Here is a 23,298-nt window from a genome sequence, read left to right as displayed (position 1 = left end):
CTAAGAAAAGTAAAATTCTGTAGCTAGCATCGGCTTGAATCGACAGCTGTAAACCCCCCCCCCCCACGGCCTAGTATATTTGAGATTGCAAGCCAGCAACCCTGAGTGGAGAGTCTGCAATCCAAGGGCAGAAAAGTGAAGACGTAATCATGATGAGATGGTTAAAAAAAGAGAAAAGGGTCGGTGAACTTGATGTTTATTGTGGATCAGGGCTTGATGATGTTGTCATGGTCTCATCTGGTCCTACATAACTGTAGTTACAACAGATGGTCAATAAGTGAAGCTACTTAATGCTTCAAGCCATGACACTCTTATATTCTTAAGAGTAGAATGGCTTTATATTGATGGAGTAAAGACGGGGTGTTCTTTATTTTTCTGTTGATGTGAGCTGTGCTGGAATTAAGTTCAAGTCTGTGGGGGTATATGTTAAATAATAAAAATTGATACTTTTTTTGGCGGTTGTTGCAAACTGGGAGTTCTTTCCAATAGTTTTCTTCTTGGTTTTTGCAGTACTCATATGATCAGGAGCCTTCATAAAACAGGGAAGTGATTCTGGCCAGGGTTTTAAACTTTCTAGTTATTAAAATCTGTATTCACTTAATGCAACAGTTTAAGAAGTATCCAAGAGATTTTATCCAAGGGCTTTGCAGAACCATTTCTGCTGTTCTGTTGGCTCTCTCTCCCCGCACACACACTTCCCCATTTCTCCTTCAGAACTTGTGAACTTTTTGAATTTGCTGCATGGAGCCTGCACAGTCCTTCTTATTCTCTCAAATTTGCAATTCCGGTGTCGTCCCCCTTTTTTGTGAGGCAGAAATACATTCAGAGAGGACTTTTCATATCTGGAAATGGAAAGCAACTTATTTCTATGTAAATGAATGATGTTTGTAGTTTTTATGTACAACCTATTTTTATAGAGAGGAAGTCTAATACTTAAGACAGGATATTCACAGCAGGCGTTTGACTGGTTTGCTTCAAATCAGTGTGAGAATTTCAGATTCCTTGCATCAGCCCTCTTGCCCTCTTATCCTAAGGCTGTCTCCAAACCTCTTTGAGCATCCCCTCCTGCTGTTACCTCTTAGGTCTATGCTTCTCCCTCCTGTATCTTGAGCAATGCTTGCTTTACCCCTTTGCCCTTCAAAATGGGGGACTTTAATTTTTTTAATTTGGAACCAGAAAATTGCAGGTCTCATGTCAAACTGTCAAGTGTCTTGCCAGTAAAAATAGCAGTGATTTTTAAGCAGCTGGACTGGTGGCACAATCCAGATGATGATTTAGCTAAATTAACATTAAAATACCAGAAAGGATAGCCATGAAATCAGAAGAAGGCTAGGTCTGGGTAGAGCAGCTGGGAGAGAACTAGAAAAAGTCCTCAAATGCAAAGATGTATCACTGAACACCAAAGTCAGGATCATTCAGACCATGGTATTTCCAATCTCTATGTATGGATGTGAAAGTTGGACAGTGAAAAAAGCGGATAAGAGAAAAATCAACTCATTTGAAATGTGGTGCTGGAGGAGAGCTTTGCGCATACCATGGACTGCAAAAATGACAAATAATTGGGTGTTAGAACAAATTAAACCAGAACTGTCATTAGAAGCTAAAATGATGAAACTGAGGTTATCATACTTTGGACACATCATGACATGATTCACTAGAAAAGACAATAATGCTGGGAAAAACAGAAGGGAGTAGAAAAAGAGGAAGGCCAAACAAGAGATGGATTGATTCCAACAAGGAAGCCACAGACCTGAACTTACAAGATCTGAACAGGGTGGTTCATGACAGATGCTCTTGGAGGTCACTGATTCATAGGGTCGCCATAAGTTGTGATTGACTTGAGGGCACATAACAACAACAAACCAAAAAGGAACGGGAGGAAAAGGAAAATGCAGAATACCAAAGTATAGATATTTATACTATTTTCCTAAGTGGTTGGTCTGTTTGCTGTGCTTTTTGACACCGCATAAGATATTGTAACCAATTTTTACACAAATCGTTTCTTGGATCAAAGAGCGGGGTTTCATCTGTTTGGATACAGTTGGACGCCATTTTGAATCAAGATGGCAGACTGAACCTTTCAAAACTGCACTTTTGTGGGGTTCTTCCTGAATTCCTGAGCGACACTGGATACAAGACTGCTAATAATATTGTAAAAACAATTGAAAACAAAATTCACACGAATCAAGTGTTGTTTACACAACCAGGGCCGGCCCTAGCCTTAGACAGGGTGAGGCAGCCTCACAGAGTTGTATGTGGCTATTGGCCTGCCCTACTGCCCCCTACCCTACCCTGCTACCCTCGGGTCTGTTCCGTGGTATTTTATTTATTTATCTGTTAGATTTATATTCCACCCTTCCTCCCAGTAAGAGTCTAGGGTGGCAAGTATGATTCAACTGCCTGTCTAATCAGCCTCTCTATCTGGAAGAACACAGAAGGTGGCCTTTGCCTGCCGGCCCTGTACACAGCACAATGTAACTTTTATGCGTTGTTTTCTGGGTGCTACGTACAACACCCTTTGCCCAAAGCCAAGTGTAAACCTTTAAGGAGTTGTGGATGGAACTAGTTGAGGAGGAAGACCTAGTTCAGGGGTGGGGAGCCTTTTTCAGACCGAGGGCCACATACCCTCATGGATGACCTTCTGGGGGCCACATACAAGTTATGGGCGGGGGCAGAGGCAAAAGTGGGTGGAGAAATGTAGTCTTTTACCTTTGTACAGTAGACTATATTCCAGCCATGCGGTCAGAGGTTTCTACACACCCTCACTTACCCACATGTCTCCATCTGGGGAAGCAAGAGGCATTATTGCAATTCAGGGCAGAGCTTGGAAAAGTTACTTTTTTGAACTATAACTCCCACCAGCCCAATCCAGTGGCCATGCTGGCTGGGGCTGATGGGAGTTGTAGTTTTAAAAAAGTAACTTTTCCAAGCTCTGTGGTGAACAGTGGGGGGAGTCTTGAGGGCCAAATACAGTCTCAGAGGGCCACATTTGGTATCCAGGCCTGAAGTTCTCCATCCCGGCCTACAGCACCCATGTTCTTTATGTGCCTCTTTTTCTCTGTAACAAGGCCTTCAGAGGGGGGTGCCATTTTGTCCTTTGCCTCAGGCAGCAAAATATTTTGGGCCAGCCCTGCCATTTGAGCTAGAAACTATGCCTCTGCTTGTTCTTGCCAAAAAGAAATAAATGAATAAAAGCAACAGGAGGCCAGGTGAGGTCTGGGCTTCTTGGTATTGATAGAGAAACCACAGGCCTTTTGATTTCCTCTGTGCTGTGTAAGGTCCTGTCTGTGTCTGCAGTGCCAGCTGCTATTGAGAGAAAGTGATTAATCAGGCAGTCCTTGGCTCGAATCCAAGAAGCCTTTTTAATTAAATGGGGGGGGGGAAGAGCAGCTTGTTCAAGGACTGCCACTAAATCCTGGTGTCATCTGTGCAGAGCACAATGACTACATCTGGGGTCACAAAGTGGCATTTCTCTCTCTTGGTGGAAGAGACCCACTTTCCTTCTGTTTGTACTAAAGGCCTTTGATCCTTGCAGTTCCTCCATAAATCCTGTGCAGTTGGTCAGCAGGACCACGTGGTAGAACATAAGAAGAGCCTGGCTGCTGGATCAGGCCAGAAGTCCACCTAGTCCAGCATCCTGTTTTCACAAAATCCCCAAGCAGGCCCTGAGCGCAAAAGCACTCTACCCACCTGCCGTTCCCAGCAGCTGGAATTCCAAGGCAGACTGCCTCCAACATTGGGGGCAGAGCACAGCCGTCGTGTCTGGTAGCTGTTGATAGCCGTTATCCTCCATGAATTTGTCTGACCTTCTTTGAAAGCCATTCATGTTGGTGGCCATCTCGTGGGCATAATTTAGATATGCGCTGTGTGAAGAAAGTCCTTTTTTCTGTCCTGAATAATTTATTTATTTATTTGATTTATATCCTGCCTTTCCTCCCAGCCACGAGCCCAGGGTAGCAAACAAAAGCACTAAAAACACTTTGTTGTTGTTGTTATGTGCCTTAAAGTCAACTACGACTTATGGCGACCCTATGAATCAGTGATCTCCAAGAGCATCTGTCATGAAACACTCTGTTCAGATCTTGTAAGTTCAGGTCTGTGGCTTCCTTTATGGAATCAATCCATCTCTTGTTTGGTCTTCTGGTTTAATTTCTTCTAACACCCAATTATTTGTCTTTTTTGCAGTCCATGGTATGCACAAAGCTCTCCTCCGACACCACATTTCAAATGAGTTCATTTTTCTCTTATCCGTTTTTTCACTGTCCAACTTTTTTCACTGTCCAACTTTAAAAACACTTTAAAACATCATAAAAACAGACTTTAAAATATATTAAAACAAAACATCTTTTAAAACTTCTTTTAAAGAAAGCTTTCGAAACATCTTTTTAAAGGTTAAAAACATTTTTTTTAAAGGTTAAAAACATTTTTAAAAGGTTTAAAAACATATTAAAAAGCATATTAAAAATCTTCCAACACTTAGTTTCATTGGATGGCTCCAAGTTTTAGAATTATGAGAGGACACAGAGAAAAACCCCTCTCCCTATCCACTTTCTTTGCACCATGAATAATTTTATGCACCTCTCTCATGGCCCCTCCTTAATCACATTTTTTCTTAACTAAAGCCCCAAATATTCTTCATCATGACTTCATTTGTATGCTGCCTGTCCACAGACACACACGCGCACACAAATGCTCAAAGCAACGTACAATGAGAACAATACATCAGCAACAGTTTCAAGAATAATTTCAGAACGGCAATAATAAAATGGCAGTGTATAGGAAATGTAACAGCAGTGTAACCTTTCCTCATAGGGGAGTCACTCCAACCCCTTGAGCGTGGTAGCTATATGCCACTTTGAGGATCAGAAGCTCCCTGCCTCTGAATACCACGGTATTTTGGACTATGACCTGGGAGACCAGGGTTCGAATCCACTCACAGCCATGAAGCTCCCTGGGTTACCTTGGGCCAGTCACTGCCTCTCAGCATCATGAAAACCCTATTCATAGGGTCACCATGAGTCGGAATCGACTTGAAGGCAGTACATTTGCATTTGGGGAACAACAGCACCAGAGGGCGATTGTGCTCCCATTCTGCTATACGGAATTGGCCACTGTGGAAAGCACGAGAGGTGAGCCTTGTGGTGTGATCTAGCCTGCTTCCCTTGTGGATACACAGACACAAAAAGAAGAGGCAAAGGATGTGCCATTTTAGTGTAAGGTCCAACTTCTCAAGAATCTCAGCTTCTCTCCCTGGAAAACAACACAAAATCTCTCACTGGGCTTGTCAAAGCTTGTGGACTATTGCAGTCGTGGGAAAGATAACATATCAGTTTGAAAGTCTCCCAAGAACAAGAACCTCCAGATTCCTTTTATTTCATTTGGTCCCCTTTTATTACTTACACAATGAATACAACTTTTACACAGAAGCCATCACCTCATTACTAGGACATTTGGGCAACATCTTGTAATCTGGACGCCCTACTCCATATAACTGTTTACTAACTGCACATTGAAACTTCCTTTTTCCGATGCTTACTGCTGGTAATAATGTCTGCTTCTGAACTCTTTGGGGGGGGGATTCGTGGCTGGTAAAGTGGTATAAAAGTGCTTTAAATGGATGGTGTGGATGTGACCCCTGTGGAAGAGGGGGTTAAAGCGCCCTTTGTCTAGGTCTGGGCTCCTGATAAGCGGAGTCAGTGTTTTTGGCTCTCTGGACATAATTTGAACTAGTTGCTGATCAGGGCTCTACTCTGGCGCAGAGATGTGAAGGCTCAGGAAAAAAACAAAAAAATTGAAAAACAACCTGGATTTTTTCCAACCCCCCCCCCCCCGGCCTTCAGATCTTTACACCAGCTTTCCAACATCTTGGACAGATGCCTCTGTCACACTAACTATCAGAGTACATGCTTAACTGCAGCTGCTGGGAACTTCTGTTCCCTTCTGTATGCAAGACGTGTGCTGTACCACTGAGCTGTGACTGCTCCTTCATCTCTAACTAAACGGTGGTGTCTCTTTTCCTTCTGTCCCTCCAGAGGCTGCCAGGAAGGATGTTCTCGTCGGTGAAGCCATATGAAAACCAGCGGTACTCTGCCTTAAAGAGAGACTGCCAGCGGAGGAAAATACTTTTTGAGGACCCATTGTTCCCAGCCAATGATGACTCCCTCTTCTACAAATCACGGATTCAGGGTGTCCAGTGGAAACGACCCAAGGTAGGAGGAACCTCTGTGGCTGATTCTTTTCTTTTTTTGTAAATAGCTCCAAGGCCACATCCACACCATACATTTAAAGCACTATTATACCACTTTAACAGCCCTGGCTTTCCCCAGAGAATCTTGGGAATTGCAGTTTGCCCCTCACAGAGTTACAATTCCCAACACCTTTAACAACTACAGTTCCCAGGATTTTGGAGGGGGAAGTACCATGGGCAGTCCTGATCTCTTCTTCATCAAAAAATGCTCTGTCTCTGACCTTCATCACTTTGATAATATGCGCCCAAACATGGCCTCCAATTTTTTTGACCGAGTTTTTATTCCCCTATAAAGCGGAAAGCAGGATTGGACCAAGATGAAGGAAGTGTGAAACTTGGAGGGACAAATATCAATAATTTAAGATATATAGATGATACCATACTATTAGCAGAAACCAGTAATGAATTGAAACGATTGCTGGTGAAAGTTAAAGAGGAAAGCACAAAAGCAGGACTACAGCTGAACGTCAAGAAGACTAAAGTAATGATAACAGAAGATTTATGTAACTTTAAAGTTGACAATGAGGACATTGAACTTGTCAAGGATTATCAATACCTTGGCACAGTCATTAACCAAAATGGAGACAATAGTCAAGAAATTAGAAGAAGGCTAAGATTGGGGAGGGTAGCTATGAGAAAACTAGAAAAGGTCCTCAAATGCAAAGATGTATCACTGAACACTAAAGTCAGGATCATTCAGACCATGGTATTTCCAATCTGTATGTATGGATGTGAAAGTTGGACAGTGAAAAGGCGGATAAGAGAAAAATCAACTCATTTGAAATGTGGTGTTGAAGCAGAGCTTTGCGGATACCATGGACAGCAAAAAAGACAAATAATTGGGTGTTAGAACAGATTAACCTAGAACTCACACTAGAAGCTAAAATTATGAAACTGAGGTTATCATACTTTGAACATATAATGAGAAGACATGATTCACTAGAAAAGACAATAATGCTGGGAAAAACAGAAGGGAGTAGAAAAAGAGGAAGGCCAAACAAGAGATGGATTGATTCCACAAAGGAAGCCACAGACCTGAACTTACAAGATCTGAACAGGGTGGTTCATGACAGATGCTCTTGGAGGTCGCTGATTCACAGGGTCGCCATAAGTCGTAATTGACTTGAAGCTACATACCAACAAACAAAAGAGGGTTCCATTTTTCTACATCATTTGCTTCTAGTGGATGTAGAGTTGAGCTTATCCTATACAGTTGCAAGGTGGCTTTACTCAATCAGTGATGCAACTGGTGCAAGACCGCAGTGGGAAAGCTGATCTGGCCAGCCAGCCGTGTCCTTATCTCCCTTACCGCTTGCAGGCCAAGCCACTCACCTGTCAATCACCTGGCATCGCAGTGGAGTCCGATGGTTATCATTGGGACGTTGAAGCACCACACAAGGCACCGCTGACCCTATAGGCTTGAAGTCACCACCAGTCAGCTCATGCCAAGGCAATAGTGGCTGGCTGGGCAAACTGATTGTTGGAAAGGTGCAGTGGGCTCTGACCACCTCTTCCACACAGTAGTAGCCCTTTGGGGCCAAGTGGATGGTCTGCAAAAGATCAGGCTCTGTGTAAAAGGGAAAAAAACCCAGTTGCTTTTCTGGAAACTGGTGGGCCAAACCTGGGAAGGTTTCTTTTTTTTTCCCCCAGGCCCGCTTGGCAACTCTGGGCAATCTTGTTTCTACTTGGGCTGTGCAGTCCAGCTTCTTTCCTGCCATACAAGGAAGAGAGTCCTGCTTTGGTCTGTTGCATGTCCGATTTTTATCATTGTTGGCTGTACCTTACGTTCCACAAGTCTTTTTTTGGGGGGGGGGTAGGGGCTTGCATCTTGTCCTCATCGAGATGTCCTGTAATTAGTAAAAATGTGTTCGTTCCGATCTGATGGTCACTTGTCTTCACTGATATCCAAATTTAATACGCTGTGCTTAGGCACCAAGCTAGGGTGTGATGATGGCTTGTTAGGGCTCTCTCCCCCCCCCCCCGGCTCATGGCTTATGGGATAACTTTCTGCTTTCTTTCTGCTTAGACATGCAGGCTCTAAAGAGAGGGGAGAGAATCTCACGAGGCAGAGATCCACTATCTGGCACGAAGCTCCTGTTTCAATCCCCAGTAGTAGCTTTAGGCAAACTGTTGTTCTTTTGGCCTCAGTCTTGCAATCTGCAGTATGGGGGTAATTGGTGCTTTTTTATGATAGTACTCATGGTAAGGTGTACAGGCACCTTTTTTGTTTTTGTTTTGCTGCCCATGGCCTCATTTTTTTTACCAAAAAAAGCACTGGGGGTAATACTGACCTATCTTGCAAGGTTGTATGTATTACTGAGAATGTGAGAATGCATGTCGGTCTCTTCCAGCATTTTGCAGTGTGCTGTAGAGTTCTTCAACAATTGCTTTTGTCCACAATGTGGATATGATGATGCATCGTAACTATGACAACTCATAACCATAGAGCAGCCTTTCCTAACCCGGTGCCCTTCTGGTGTTTGGGTCTACAGCTTCCATCACCCCTGACCTTTGGCCATGCCCGAGGCTGATGGGAGTTGTTTTCCAAAATATGTGGTGGGCACCAAGTTGGGGAAGGCAGGGCTGCCATAGAAGATAATTTCTCACATTTGCAGGCAGTCTTTTAGGCCTAAGGGCAAAAACATTTTGCTATCCCTTGGGTGCCTCCAAACAAGCTTAGTGCTTTAATTTAATCTCTGAATTTCTGTGCTCTCTCTGGAGAACTATATAAATGTGCATTTCTGAGGAGAGACTCTATTTTCCCTTCCTCCTCCGCCCTCCTTCCTCGGCTGCAAAATTCATTCAGATAAAAAAAAAAAGCATTTGAATTTCAAGAAGGACAATGAAATAATTGTCTGGCTTGATCAAGGATGGGAGAGGGGCGAGAGTCAGCGCTGATGGAAGAGAAGGCTCTGAGTGAATGGATTCACTCTTGCCTCAGTGTTTACTGGAGGAGCTAATGCATCGGACCATTCCATGTGGCTGTAGAATAGCTTTTTTCTTTTTGCAAAGGATTATTTTCATTTCGGAGAGAGTTTACTGCATTGAGCTGCCCCCCCCCCCGGTCACAACATCTCCCCCTCCCTGGATGTTGCAAAAGTCTCGGAAAGGGTTCAGTGGGAGAACCATAGCGAAAGAGAGGCCTAGGTCAGCCTTCCCCATCCTCTGGCTTCCCCAGAGTTCAAGACTACAACTCCCATCAACCCCTGTCAGCGCAGGTGACTGATGGGAGTTGTAGTGCAGAATATCTGGAGGGCCTCAGGGTGCTGGGAAAGGCTAACCTAGAAGATAAATTAATGAGATTTTTTTTAAAGAGCCATGTGTTAGCCCAAAGACAAGAAGGTTATTATTTGAGGTTGGGGTGAGATTAAATATGATGGCAGTTCTGAAACATTTGATATCTGGACAAGGGGGTGAGGACAAATTGAAGCCAAATTGGTAGAACAATTTATTCCACTGTGGGCTTAATAACACTGTATTCTAAAGAGATGAGGAGGAAGTGAGGGTTTGTCTTCATTTCTCCCACACAACAGCACTGTGGGGTAGGTTATGCTAAGAGACAGCAAGTGGCTACAAGGTGATTTTTGAACCTGGTTTTCCAAGTCTGCCACTCTACTCATTCCACCATACTGGCTACAGTATTTTGTGACATTGCTGGGATTACTGATAATTTGCCTCCAAAAACTGGCATTCAGGGTGGAGTGCCTCTGAGCATGTGTTGAGAGTCAGAAGGCAGCACTCTGCAATGACAGGTATTCAGCAACATGGGATCTCTGATGCTGGAGGGTAATAGACAGCCGCTAGCAGCCATTGATAGCCTTCATGAATTTGTTTTAAAATTCAGCTGTGGCAGCCCAGGTAAAGAAGCCCTGCCTTCTGAGGGGACTTACTTTGGCTTCTCGGGGCCATCCGATGAAGCTGAACGTTGGAAGAATCAGGACAGACAAAAGAAAATGCTTGTTCATACATCACATAGTGAAACTATGGAATTTGCTTGCACAAGAGGCAGTGGTGGTCACCAACTTGGATGGCCTTAAAAAGAGGTTTAAACAAATCCATGGAAGGTAAGGCTATCGATGGCTACTAACCATGATGACTGTGTTCTACCCCTCCACTGTTGGAAGCAGGATGCTTCTGAGCACCAGTTGCTAGAAACCACAGGAGCGGGGAGTACCTCTTGCACTCGGGTCCTGCTTGCGGGCTTCCCATAATGGGCATCTGGTTGCAGGGCAGGATTTAAACGCGTTGTGGCCATTAGCTATAACATGAGTGAGGCCCTTCCCTCTTCAACAGATAATAAAAAAATTAAATGCAAAATACGGGCTGTACAATTAAACAGAATTTGACAGTTGTGTAATAAAATCAATTTCACGACAAAATTGCTTCAAAAACGGTGTAATAGGTACATGAGCATCGCAGTCACTGGTTTAATTTGTATAATAAGAATATAATACTAATTCTAACTACAAAAAATAAGATAAAGAATGTACCTTTTTACTTTTATTGGAAGATGCAAAGCTCGTCAATACTTCACAACAACAGTTCACGTTTGGAAATAAAGTAAATCGTTATCATAATGGATTCGGATTTTTTCTTTCTAACGCGAGGCCCCTCGTAATGTGAGGCCCTAAACGGTAGCTTGTTTAGCTTGTACGTAAATCTGGCCCTGTCTGGTTGGCCACTGTGAGAACAGGATACTGGACTAGATGGGCCATTGGTCCAATCCAGCAGGGCTGCTTTTACATATATTCTTACTCTCACAACCATTTCTGGGCCAGTGCTGGATCCTCTGAGATCTGCCATGGCCTACAGAGTCAAAAGCAGGGTAGCAGCGGGGTGGGTAGGTTGGGGACTGGGTCTGATGTATACTTTTGTTATGTTATGGTTTATTTCTAGGCCGCCTTTTGGCCAAAAAGGCCTCCAAGGCGAAGAATACACACAGATGCAAAATGCAAGCAAGGAAAAAAAGCTCACTTTACAAAAATTTAAGACAACAAAATCTTAACACTTTAAAAAGCAGCAACCTTTTTGCCCCTCCCTAGTGACTTTGTCTGTTGTGTCTTCAATATATTGTGAGAGGCCTTGAACTGTGGTTAATAGATAGGATTTAAAATACTCCCATTAAATAATTAAGGCCCTTGGCGATGCCTAAGCTTCCTTTGCACAGGACTCTGCATTAATTTAATTTTTTTTATATATTTATAAAGTACTTCTATACTGCCTTATAAAATTTCAGGGCAAAGTAAAATGTTAAAACATAAAGCACCATTTAAAAATAAAAATATAGGTAAATCATTAAGGCGACTGACTTATCAAAATTAGACATGGCTGTAAAGGCCTGCCAGCATAAACAGTTCTTCAAGAGATGCTTGAAAGTCAAAAGAGAGGGCGCCTGCCGAATCTCTGCTGGAGAAGTGTTCTACAGCATGAGACCAGTGACACTGAATGCCCAACTTCTACTTAAGGCCAGCCGGGCCTCTGTAACAGGGGTGTGGTGGGGACAACTAACAGCACTCCTCTGGATAGTGGGAGTGAAGACATAGCCCTGTAAAGCAAGGATGGGAACCTGTGGCCCTCCAGATGTTTATGAACTCCCTCTCCCATCATCCCAGAACATTGGCCATGCTGGCTGAAAATAATGTGAACTGGTGCCCAACAGCTTCTGGATGGCTGAAGCCTCAGGTTCCCACCCCTGCCCTAAACATTTGGCAAGTTTGCATGTCCCAGATGTGAACTATAGATTTTTGAGGCAATAAATGAATATTTTCAGTAGGACCAACCAATGCTTCAAATACAGACCATAAACTTTGCATGTTTCTCTCTCAGGCTGCATGTAAAAATGAGAAAGGAAAGAGGTTTCTAGGAACATAAGCTTATATTATTCCGTTGGTCTGTGTAGCTCAGCATTGCATGCACTGGCTGGCAGCGGCTCTCCAAGATGTCTGACTGGGGACAATTTCCAGCCTTTCTTGGCCCTTCTGCATGGAAGCCAGATGTGCTGCTATGGCCCATCACTTTCTTGAAGGTGATGCACTGTTTGGGACCGCTGGGCTCAGGGTGACAAGTGGACAGTAATGGAGGAAGTTCTTGGTGACTGATGTGGCTGGGCAAGAACTAAAATAGACACTTTCCATTTTTGGAATACAAAAAATATATAGATTAGCAGACCCACAGGGGTTCACTCCAACAAGAACGTTAGCACCTCCTTCAGGCCTCCTCACCCACAATGGTCATCTGGGAGTAGCCATTCCACCAGACCACCTCAGTGGAAGAGATGAGAAGCAGGCCTGATCCTATCGGCTTTCCCTAAACACCAGCTCCATCAGGCATGTCCTACCCCTGAACTTTTTCTGTGCCACCAGGTCATTATAAGAACGATTGAAGAATAGGTACCCGAGATTGCTTTTTTCCTCTTCCCTCCCTGACCTGACCGTTTCTCCTTGTGTGTCGTGTTCGTTAGGTTGTAAACCTGCAGGCAGGGACCATCTTGTATTAATTGATTGTATGTAAGCCACTCTGGGAGCCTTTTTGGCTGAAGAGTGGGGTACAAATACAATAAATAAATAAACAGAAGCTCCCTTCATACACCGTCCTCCACGTAACACATCCAAGGACTTTTTATAAATAAAGGAAAGCTGATTCCTGCAATAGACCTAGGCGTGGAAACCCTGTTTGTGGGCTTCTCACAATGGGCATCTGGTTGGCCACTGTGAGAACAGGAGTCTTGATTAGATGGGCCTTTGGCCTGGTTCAGCTTCAAGGTTCTTCTCATGTTCATAATCATGTTAGCAGTAGAGCAGAGTGTTTTCCTCCCTCTGTGACTACTTGTATTGATAGCAGTTTTGGTCACCGTGCTCTCAACTTTTAAAATTAATCTTCCAGGGTCAGTTGCGCAGCATGAGGTCTCCCAACAAAAGAAAGTCAACTGCTTTTGTGGTCCATAGCAACCCGCCCTCCTCCCACAGCTGTGGAAAACTTGAACTATGAAAAATGTGTTTTGCTCCTTGCCGCAGGGCAAAAGCAGTTTTTTGTTTGTCAGCTGAGTTTCCTAGGACGGCGTAGGCTCTATATTCTCAGGTATGTTGAAAATCCTGTTAAACCTGCAGCAAGATAGAATCAGCAAAGAGTGAGCATAATAAACTGACCCTTGAGATGCCCCATTTCCACCAGATGTGTTTCTGTGTTGTTTGTGTGTTTTGGTCGTTTTCTTCTTTGTTTCATCGCTTGCTGTTGTTGTTATGTGCCTTCAAGTCAACTACGACTTATGGCGACCCTATGAATCAGTGACCTCCAAGAGCATCTGTCGTGAATCACCCTGTTCAGATCGTGTAAGTTCAGGTCTGTGGCTTCCTTTATGGAATCAATCCATCTCTTGTTTGGCCTTCCTCTTTTTCTACTCCCTTCTGTTTTTCCCAGCATTATTGTCTTTTCTAGTGAATCATGTGTTCTCATTACATCGCTAGTATTGACAAAAGCAATAGAAAGTCAGACTGTGGATACATCTCAGTGTTTTCTCTTGACTAGCAGGGGCTGTCCAAGGTTTGGGGCAAAACAAGGGGTTTTTTTTGCATCACCTGCTACCTGACCCTTTTAATCTGGAGATGCCAAGGTTAAGATCCGAGGCATTCTGGATGAAAAGTATGGGCTCTACTACCCCTGACCTATGATCAGATGGTTTTTTATATATATAAAAAGATTTTGCAGAAGGATGGATTGTTTAAATGCCATTGGAAAATCTTTAGTGTTTACTTTAGGATCTCTGCTCCGTACTGGAAGCAGATGGATGACAAATTTTGGGGGAAACACATATTGCTGTTCCTTCACTTTTCAGGCCAGAGTGGGTTTTGGCTTCCTTCCTTCCAAAATAAGGTTAGCTGTACTAAAGGCAGCTCTCCACCCAGCCCAACTTGATTAGAAAAAACCTGGCTTTATATCCGCTCTGAACCACAGACTCAGAGAATCGACACTGAAATGTAAAGTGGTGAAAAGCAACATGGCATAGCATGCCAGAACTCTCTACATAGCTTTATCACAAGCACAATGAACTGTATTTAATCAATCATCATTATTTAAATATTAATAAGTAATTTAGAGTTGCCATCCTCTTGCTAGCATCAAGGTCTTGGAGGAACCGTTCTCATGGCGCGAAGACATGAGCGGGGAGTTACCTGGGCAATAAGGAACAAATTATTTCTTTCACCAAAGGTGATGTTTACTACAAATAGCCCCCCCTGGGGTCAAATAGTAGCAGGGAAATGGGACAGGGAGAGAAGGGTTACAACCCACACACCACCCTCCTGATGCACATCTGGGTCCTGTGCACCTACTGTTTCTATCCCCCCTCCCAAAAAAAGAAAGAAGGGGGGGGGAGGGAGAGAAAAAAGGCCAGCATTAAGCATGCTTCCAGAAGGCCTCCCTTACCAGATCTCTAGTTTGATCCTGGCTGTGTAGTTTTGTCTATATGCAAGTTGTGTGCTAGTTCAGCTTTTGGCAACCCGGTGCCCTCCAGTTGATTCAGACTGTGCCGGCTGGGAATGATGTGAGTCTGAATCAGCTGGGGGGCATTTTCATTCATTCATTCATTCATTGGCAATCACTCGTGGCCGAGTAAGATTGTCTTCCAAGATAAGGTCTTTAACGGTGGGTCCGTAAGTGACTGTGGAGGCCAATTCTGGATCCACACAGCCTCCCACAGTGAGGACATCGGTTTCCAGATGGAAGATGGTCACGATGAGGATTTGCTTGACGTGCCTTCCGCTTAACTCGTTTGTCCCTTTCGCCCTGTACTCGTGCTTCTTCAAAGTCCATAGCACCTTTGATAATGGCCGACCTCCAATTGGGATGCTCATGGGCCAAGGCTTCCCCGTTATTGATGGTTATGTTACATATTTTAGATTAGCTTTGAGAACATCTTTAAACCTGTTTTGCTGTCCACCGATATTCCGTTTTCCATCCTTAAGTTGGGAGTAAATTAGCTGCTTTGGAAAACGGTGATCAGGCATTCGAACAACATGGCCGGTCCAGCGAAGTTGATGTTGGAGGATCATTGTTTCAACACTGGTGGTCTATGCTTCTTCCAATACGCTAACATTAGTCCACCAGGTTGCTGAAAGATGTGGTAGGTAATTGGTGTTGTCCCCTGAGCTGCTCTTCTTTGCATCAGGCTCTGGCTGGTTGGTCTTGAGGTTCTAAAACAAACAGAAAACAAAAGTAGATTCTCACAAGCCTGACATCTGCCCATCTTGGCACCCCTGCATTCTGTGCTCCCACTGCCCTGTACAGCATGTACACACAGTTCGATTCTGCATTTATCATCTCTTTTATCTTTAGCAAAACATACCCAGTTCCTTTAAGCTCCCATCATAGGATTCATTGGCTAGGCCTCCTTACCATCCTTGTGGCTCTCTTATGAATGCTTTCCATCTTCGAGAACACTCTGTTATGTATGTGCGTGACTGAACCATGACCTGCAGAATTCTGGGACAGTTTCACCTTTTATAGACTGAGCTAGTTATTTTGCACAGCCAAAGGCACAACACAGGCTTGTTTGATGTTGCGAGGAGATAACTAGTTCATTTAAGGGACATATGGAAAACAGCTGCAAAAAACGGTTTAGATTGTATCCACTAACTAAGCAGTGTGGTTATATGCACACAAACAGAGTTTTCTTATTTTCTTTAAGTGTTCTTAACTCCCTTCTTTCCCTCCCATTAAAGGCATGCATCTTATAAGTCCCACCAGAGTTTTAGGATCGTTTGGGGTGCCACACATGCTAGTCTGATTTAGCTTTTAGTCCAGGGTTTCCCAAATGATTGAGTTTGCTGAGACCTTGATGAGCTTATAGAACCCTGGTCCAGTGCCTAGACGGTGGTGGGCTGGATGAGAGCCAATAAACTGAGTCTGAATCCTAGCAAGATGGAGATTCTGTGGGTTGATGGTTCCCTAGTGCGGGTAATTGGTCAATTGCCTGCTTTGGACGGAGTTGTATTCCCTCTGAAAGACCAGGTCTGTAGTCTGAGGGTGCTCCTGGATACATCTTTGTCGCTAGAGGCCCAGGTGACCTCAGTGGCTAGGAGTGCCTTTTACCAGCTTTGGTTGGTAAGATAACTGTGGCCATTTCTGGAGCAGGATAGCCTGACCACTGTTATCCATGCACTGGTAATCTCCAGGAGGGATTACTGTATTGCACTCTATGTGGGGCTGCCCTTGAGGTTGGTCCAGAAATTGCAGCTGGTGCAAAATGCGGCAGCTCACTGGGGCAGGGTATTGCCAACATGTCACCCCACTGCCCTTTAGCTACCAGGCCAAGTTCTAGTTTTGGTGTACAAAGCCCTATGCACCTTGGGACCAAGATGCCTGAAATATCATCTTACCCCTTATACCCAGTTGATCATTGCACTCCGCAGGTGAGGGCTTCTTGCAGATACCATCTTATCAGGAGGTCCATTCTGCACAACATAGGAAGCAGACCTTTAGTGTGGTGGCACCTACCCTGTGGAATTCCCTCCCCTTAAATATTAGACAGACACCATCTCTGTTATCTTTTCAGTTGATAGAGTCCTCTACTGTGCTATAGGCAGCAAACTAGTTCTGGGAGTCCAGAACAAGCTGTGTAGTATAAACACCTCCAAGAGAAAGGAGTAGTAGGGGGACTTAGGAGGGACAGCAAGTTGACTGCTATTGCTACCGCCCCACAGTGTCCGCTGCCTAAGGCAGGTGCCTCACTTTGCCTAATGGTAAGGCCGGCCCTCCTCGGGAAGCTTGGATCATACCGCACTTGACACTGGCCACATCTTTGTATTCCATAATTAAGATTCTCCTGCTCTTTAAACAAAAAAAAAAAAACTCGCAGCAGCCACAGGGGTTCTCCAACCCGGTGGAGGACTTTAACTGGGTCTTTTTTTTAATATAAATGTAACTTTTTTGCATAACTAGACATTAACAAACATGAATATATGTAGAGTGCAATCTTGTCCAAATCAAGTAATGGTTGCCTTTTAATATATTTTATTAACCTCTCCCCCATCCCAATTGGTTTCCTGCTGAAGATCCACCCCCCAATCCCGAATCTGCTGTGTTTGGTCCAAATAGTAGTTTGGGGAGGGAGTTTTGCGTGGGGGTGGTGCTGCTGATGGAAGATAGGAAACGCTTCCTGTGTGCTGTGGCCCCAGTCTGGATTTGAGACCCCTCCCTCCAGGTGGCTGCTGGCATTGTGTGTGTGTGTGTATGTGTGTTTAAAAATAGAGGAGGGTTATTCTGGTGATGGGGTTCAACGGGGTAGCCTTTGAGCTTGCAGATAAGATTGTTTTGAAGCAAAAAGCCCAGGACAGTTCAGATTTGTACCTCCTTGAGCTGCCCTTGCTGACCAGGAACAGCCTCTTACTTCTAGGTTGCCTATCGCCAATTTTTGGTTTTTTGTCTTCAAAAGTGTTTAGTGTATATGCACCCATGCACTAGATTTCTTCCAGTTCCAGCCCCGTTCCCTCTGGTCTCCAGAGCACATCCATGCACCTGGGGACACAATGTCAATTTACTGCTTCTTTTCCATAAGTAAATGTGCCTTAACCAAGACTCTGTCGGGACACAGGTAGCCTTGCAACAGTTATCTATATACTGGTAACTCCCCTGTTGGATTATTGCAATGTATAGGAGCACAGGAAGCTGCCTTATACTGGGTCAGACCCTTGCTGCATCTAGCTTAGTATTGCCTACACTGACTGGCAACATCCCTCTGGGGCTTCAGGCAGGGAGTCTTTCCCACCCTATCTGGAGATGGCGGGAATTGAACCGGAGACCTTCTGCATGCGAAGTAGATGCTCCACCATGGAGCTCTGTGAAGCTTCCTCTGAAGATGCTCTTGCACCCAGCAAAGACCTATTTATTTTCCCAAGCCTTCAAGTCTCCAATTTTAATTTTTTAGAAGTGTGTTTTAGAATGTTTCCACGATTCTCTATCTGCCATTGGTTTTACTCTGGTTTTATTCTATTGGTTTTAGATGTTATATTCTTATGTCCTCTTTTTACACAGCTGGTATAGTACAGTGAGGAGGAGAGCCTGGCTGGGAGTTCAGAGTCTGTGAGTTCAAATCCCCGCTCTTGTCTCCTGGGTGTGAAGGGCCAGCTAAAGATCACCCCACAGTGAGTGGCTCAGGGGTTACGTGCTCTGCCACCTGTGCAGCCGTGGGCAAGCTGCATAGTCCCAAGGAGCCCAGTTGCCCCCCAGCTGGCAGTTGCGGACAAGGCAGGGCCTGGTTTGTGCAGCTGTGGCAAGCTGAGCAGGCCGTAGCCAGCTGGGGAGGACTAGCCTCAGAGGGAGGCGATGGGAAACCCCCTCTGAATACCGCTCACCATGAAATCCCAATTCATAGGGTCGCCATAAGTTGGGAGAGACTTGAAGGCAGGCCATCCATATAGCTCCATCCATGTCCTCTTTTTATACCCTTATGCTCTTAATTTTACTTGTAAGCTGTCTGGACAACCTTTATAGTTGGGTGGTATATAAATATTTCAAATAAATAAGCTGATCAAAGCCATTGTGAGGTCAATAATTCTACTTTAAATGCCCATGCCCCCCCAATTTCCATGGAAGGGCAAAACAGGAAATAGTTGTGGCCAGTCTGCTGGCACCTACTGCTTCAGAAGCTAGTACGGGACAAGCTGTTACTGTATAAAATCAACTCGGCGGGCAGGGGACAGCCTTTTGTGTGGTGATTTGGCAGGAGTACAGAATGTGATAGTAGATGCAGCATTCAGATTTCTAAGAATCTTGGCTTTCATTTTCTTTTCATTTTTCATTTTAAAAAAGTTCCTAGCCTTCGTGATTGACGATGGGCTTAAGAGTGTTGTGTGGTCCCTGCCTGCTGAAAACTTGGGACCAAGCTAGAGAAGAACTTAGAGCTCTGTAAATCGGTTCTCTCTGTCTCTTAAATACGATCTTTTTTAGGGGGGCTGCAGGGAGGTGATTGTTTGTCAATCAAGACAACAGTGAGGGCAAGATTTGTTCATCTACAGCAGGTGTGGGGAACCATTGGCCCTCCAGATGTTGCTGAACGACAACTCCCATAATCCTTGGCAGGGCTGATGGGAGTTGTATTTCAGCAGCATCTGGAGGGTCAACGGTTCCCCACACCTGATCTAGAAACTTTAAATACGTTTTAATGTTGTTGGCAAAAACTCCTAAGCATTTTAGAGAAATTATTTTTATTGTATTGTGATTTTTATAAACATCAAAATACCATTGTTATATGCCTTCAAGTCTATTTCAACTTATGGTGAGCCTATGAATCAGCGACCTCCAATAGCATCTGTCATGAACCACCCTGTTCAGATCTTGGAAGTTCAGGTCTGTGGCTTCCTTTATGGAATCAATCCATCTCTTCTTTGGCCTTCCTCTTTTTTTACTCCCTTCTGTTTTTTCCAGCATTATTATCTTTTCCAGTGAATCAGGTCTTCTCATGATGTGTCCAAAGTATGATAACCTCAGTTTCATCATTTTGGCTTCTAGTGACAGTTCTGGTTTAATTTGTTCTAACACCCAATTATTGGTCTTTTTTGCAGTCCATGGTGTACGCAAAGCTCTCCTCCAACGCCATGTTTCAAATGAGTTGATTTTTCTCTTATCCGCTTTTTTCACTGTCCAACTTTCACATCCATACATAGAGATTGGAAATACCATGGTCTGAATGATCCTGACTTTAGTGTTCAGTGATGCATCTTTGCATTTGAGGACCTTTTCTAGTTCTCTCACAGCTGCCCTCCCCAGTCCTAGCCTTCTTCTGATTTCTTGAAGACTATTGTCTCCATTTTGGTTAATGACTGTGCCAAAGTACTGATAACCCTTGACAAGTTAAGTGTCCATATTGTCAACTTAAACGTTACATAAATCTTCTGTTGTCATTACTTTAGTCTTCCTGACATTCAACTGTAGTCCTGCTTTTGTGCTTTCCTCTTTAACTTTCATCAGCATTTGTTTCAAATCATTACTGGTTTCTGCTAGTAGTATGGTATCGTCTGCATATCTTAAATTATTGATATTTCTCCCTCCAATTTTCACACCTCCTTCATCTTGGTCCAATCCCGCTTTCCGTATGATATGTTTTGCGTATAGATTAAACAAATAGGGTGATAAAATACACCCATGTCTCTCACCCTTTCCAGTTGGAAACCAGTCGATTTCTCCTTATTCCGTCCTCACAGTAGGCTCTTGCCCAGAGTATAGGTTGCGCATCAGGGTAGTCAGATGCTTTGGCACCCCCATTTCTTTTAGAGCATTCCATAGTTTTTCATGATCTACACAATCAAAGTCTTTGCTGTAATCTATAAAGCACAGGGTGATTTTCTTCTGAAATTCCTTGGTCTGTTATCCAACGTATGTTTGCGATATAATCTCTGGTACCTCTTCCCTTTCTAAATCCAGCTTGGACATATGGCATTTCCCTCTCCATATATGGTAAGAGCCTTTGTTGTAGAGTCTTGAGCATTACTTTACTTGCATGGGATATTAAGGCAATAGTTCGATAATCACTGCATTCCCTGAGATCCCCTTTCTTTGGAATTGGGATATATATTGACCACTTCCAGTCTGTGGGCCATTGTTTAGTTTTCCATATTTCTTAACAAATGTTTGTCAAAATTTGGACAGATTCAGTCTCAGTAGCTTGTAGCAACTCTATTGGTATGCCATCTGTTCCTGGTGATTTGTTTCTTCCAAGTATTTTAAGAGCAGCATTCACCTCACATTCTAAAATTTCTGGTACTTCATCATACAGTTACACCATGAATGAATCTGTCATCCTTGCATCTGTCATCCTTACATAGAGTTCTTCAGTGTATAGCTTCCATCTTCCTTTCATTTTATCTTGGTCAGTCAGTGTGTTCTCTTGTTAATTATTCATCATCCCTACTCTTGGTTTAAATTTCCCTTTCATTTCTCTAATCTTTTGGAATAGGGCTCTTGTTCTTCCCATTTTGTTGTCCTTTTCTATTTCTATACAGTAACTATTGTAATAGTTCTCTTTGTCCCTACATACTATTATGATGTATTATTTCATTTAGGGTTCTAACCGTGTTTTTATCTCCTTTTGGTGTTGCTTTCCTTCTTTAACCAATTTAAGAGTTTCTTCAGTCATCCATTGAGGTCTTTCTCTTTTTTTAACTAGAGGTATTGCCTTTTTGCATTCTTTCCTGATAATGTCTCTGACTTCAATCCACGGTTCTTCTGGTTCACTCTCAACAAAGGTTAAAGCCTCAAATCTGCACCTTATTTGATCTTTATATTCTTCTGGGATGTTATTTAAATTGTATTTTGGCATTGTGATTGCTTTGTTGTTGTTCTTTAGCTTTACTCTGATTTTCAATATTATCAGTTCATGGTCTGTACCGCAGTCTGCTCCTGGTCTTGCTTTCACAGAAAGTGTGGAACTTCTCCATCTTCTGCTACCGGTTATATAATCAATTTGATTCCTATATTGACCATTTGGTGATGTCCATGTGTACAGTCGTCTTTTCGGTTGTTCAAAAAATGTGTTTGCAAGAAACAGATTATTGGCTTCACAGAATTCAGTAAGTCTTTCTCCTGCTTCGTTTCTGTCTCCTAGGTCCCATCTCCCCAGAATTCCTAATTCTTCTCTGTTCCCTACTTTTGGATTCCAGTCCCCCATGATTATCATAACATCTTGTTTTGGTGTGTGGTCAATTTCTTCCTGTACTTCTGCGTAAAATTTCTCCTCTTCTGTGTTCGCTGTTGGAGCATAGACTTGATGGTTATGTTCATAGATTTCCTATTAAATCTCATTGAAATCACTTGCTCAGACCTTGCATTGTAGCTCCTAATTGCTCTTGCTACATCACTTCTCACTATTAAAGCAACCCCATTTCTTCTTAATTTTTCATTTCCTGCATAAAATATTTTGTAGTTGCCGGATTGAAAGTGTCTCATTCCCATCCATTTTAATTCACTCACGCCAAGTATTGTAATATTGATGCGTTCCATTTCTTGCTTGACAATTTCTAACTTTCCCTGGTTCATGATTTTCTCATTCCATGTTCCTATTGTGTATGTTGTACAACTCCAGGCTCTCCTTTTGCATCTGTGCTCATCAGCCTCTGGGCTTCCATTTGGCTTTGACCCAGTGGCATCATTAGTCACAGCTCAACTTGTACTTGTCTGTTGTTCTTCCTCGGTAGCTTGGTGAATGCCATCTCACTTGGGGGTCTCATCTTCTAGCACTATCTCGTGTTGCATTTTAGATACTCTGTTCATAGGGTTCTCGTGGTAAGAGGTATTCAGAGATGACTTATCATTGCCTTCCTCTGAGTCTGGACGCATCTTAGTCTGGTGTCTCAGCGTTGACCATTCCACCTTCGGTGCCCCTGCTAGGAGTCTAGCCTCTTGGTCTAGACTCCTGATGTCATTGCTCTCAGCTTTTTCAACACACTAAAATCCCTCACTATGTTAAGGTGTGCGTCCTAGAGGAGGGAAAATATCAAATGGATTTAAAATCCATCATTTTAAAGCAGCAAGTCAGCAACTGAACAGGATAACACTCTCAAAGACCTGGGTAAAAAATTGAGTTTTTAGGAGATATTTGACACATCCAAAATAATGAGCTTCCAGAATCTCTTTTGGGAGAGTATTCCAGAGGACTGAAAAGACCATGACTCCCTCAGTTTAGTTGAAAAGAGTTTTTAAAAAGAATGGGAGGTCCAGTTTCAGATCTGCAGTGTCTTGCCATCCAGAAGCAAGAGATGTAGTTGAATAACATTATTTCAAGATTATTTTAAGATCTGTTTTTATGATGTTTTAAAGTGCTTTTAGCGCTTTGTTTGCCGCCCTGGGCTTCTGCTGGGACGAAGGGCGGGACACAAATTAAATAATTAATAAATAAATAAATTATGGGGAGATGTTCAGTGGTGTTTGCACCTTCTGGAAGTGGAATGTGTTGTACAAGGCAGCGCCCTTCCCAAAAAAAGATAGAATTAATGCTACAATTTACATGAAGTTTTAAAGAAGAGGTCAATTCAGTTCAGCCGTTCTTGGTGCAAGAGTTTAGA

General features: G+C 43.4%; 1 protein-coding gene across 2 annotated transcripts in view; it reads left to right on the top strand.

Annotated features, from left to right (window-relative positions):
• CAPN5 (calpain 5) overlaps positions 1–23,298 on the top strand; it is a 106,084-nt gene that overhangs the window by 14,515 nt on the left and 68,271 nt on the right. For both annotated transcript variants that reach the window (XM_061629025.1, XM_061629026.1), the window contains exon 2: positions 6,033–6,209. In XM_061629025.1, the coding sequence (XP_061485009.1) occupies positions 6,048–6,209 (162 nt within the window). In that variant the 5' untranslated portion in view covers positions 6,033–6,047. The remainder of the gene's footprint in view (positions 1–6,032; positions 6,210–23,298) is intronic.

This window comes from Rhineura floridana, chromosome 5 (assembly GCF_030035675.1).
Source record: "Rhineura floridana isolate rRhiFlo1 chromosome 5, rRhiFlo1.hap2, whole genome shotgun sequence".
Classification (NCBI taxonomy): Eukaryota; Metazoa; Chordata; class Lepidosauria; order Squamata; family Rhineuridae; genus Rhineura; species Rhineura floridana.
The sequence above is the reverse complement of the archived record's forward strand: the minus strand, read 5'-3'. Positions and strand labels throughout refer to the sequence as shown.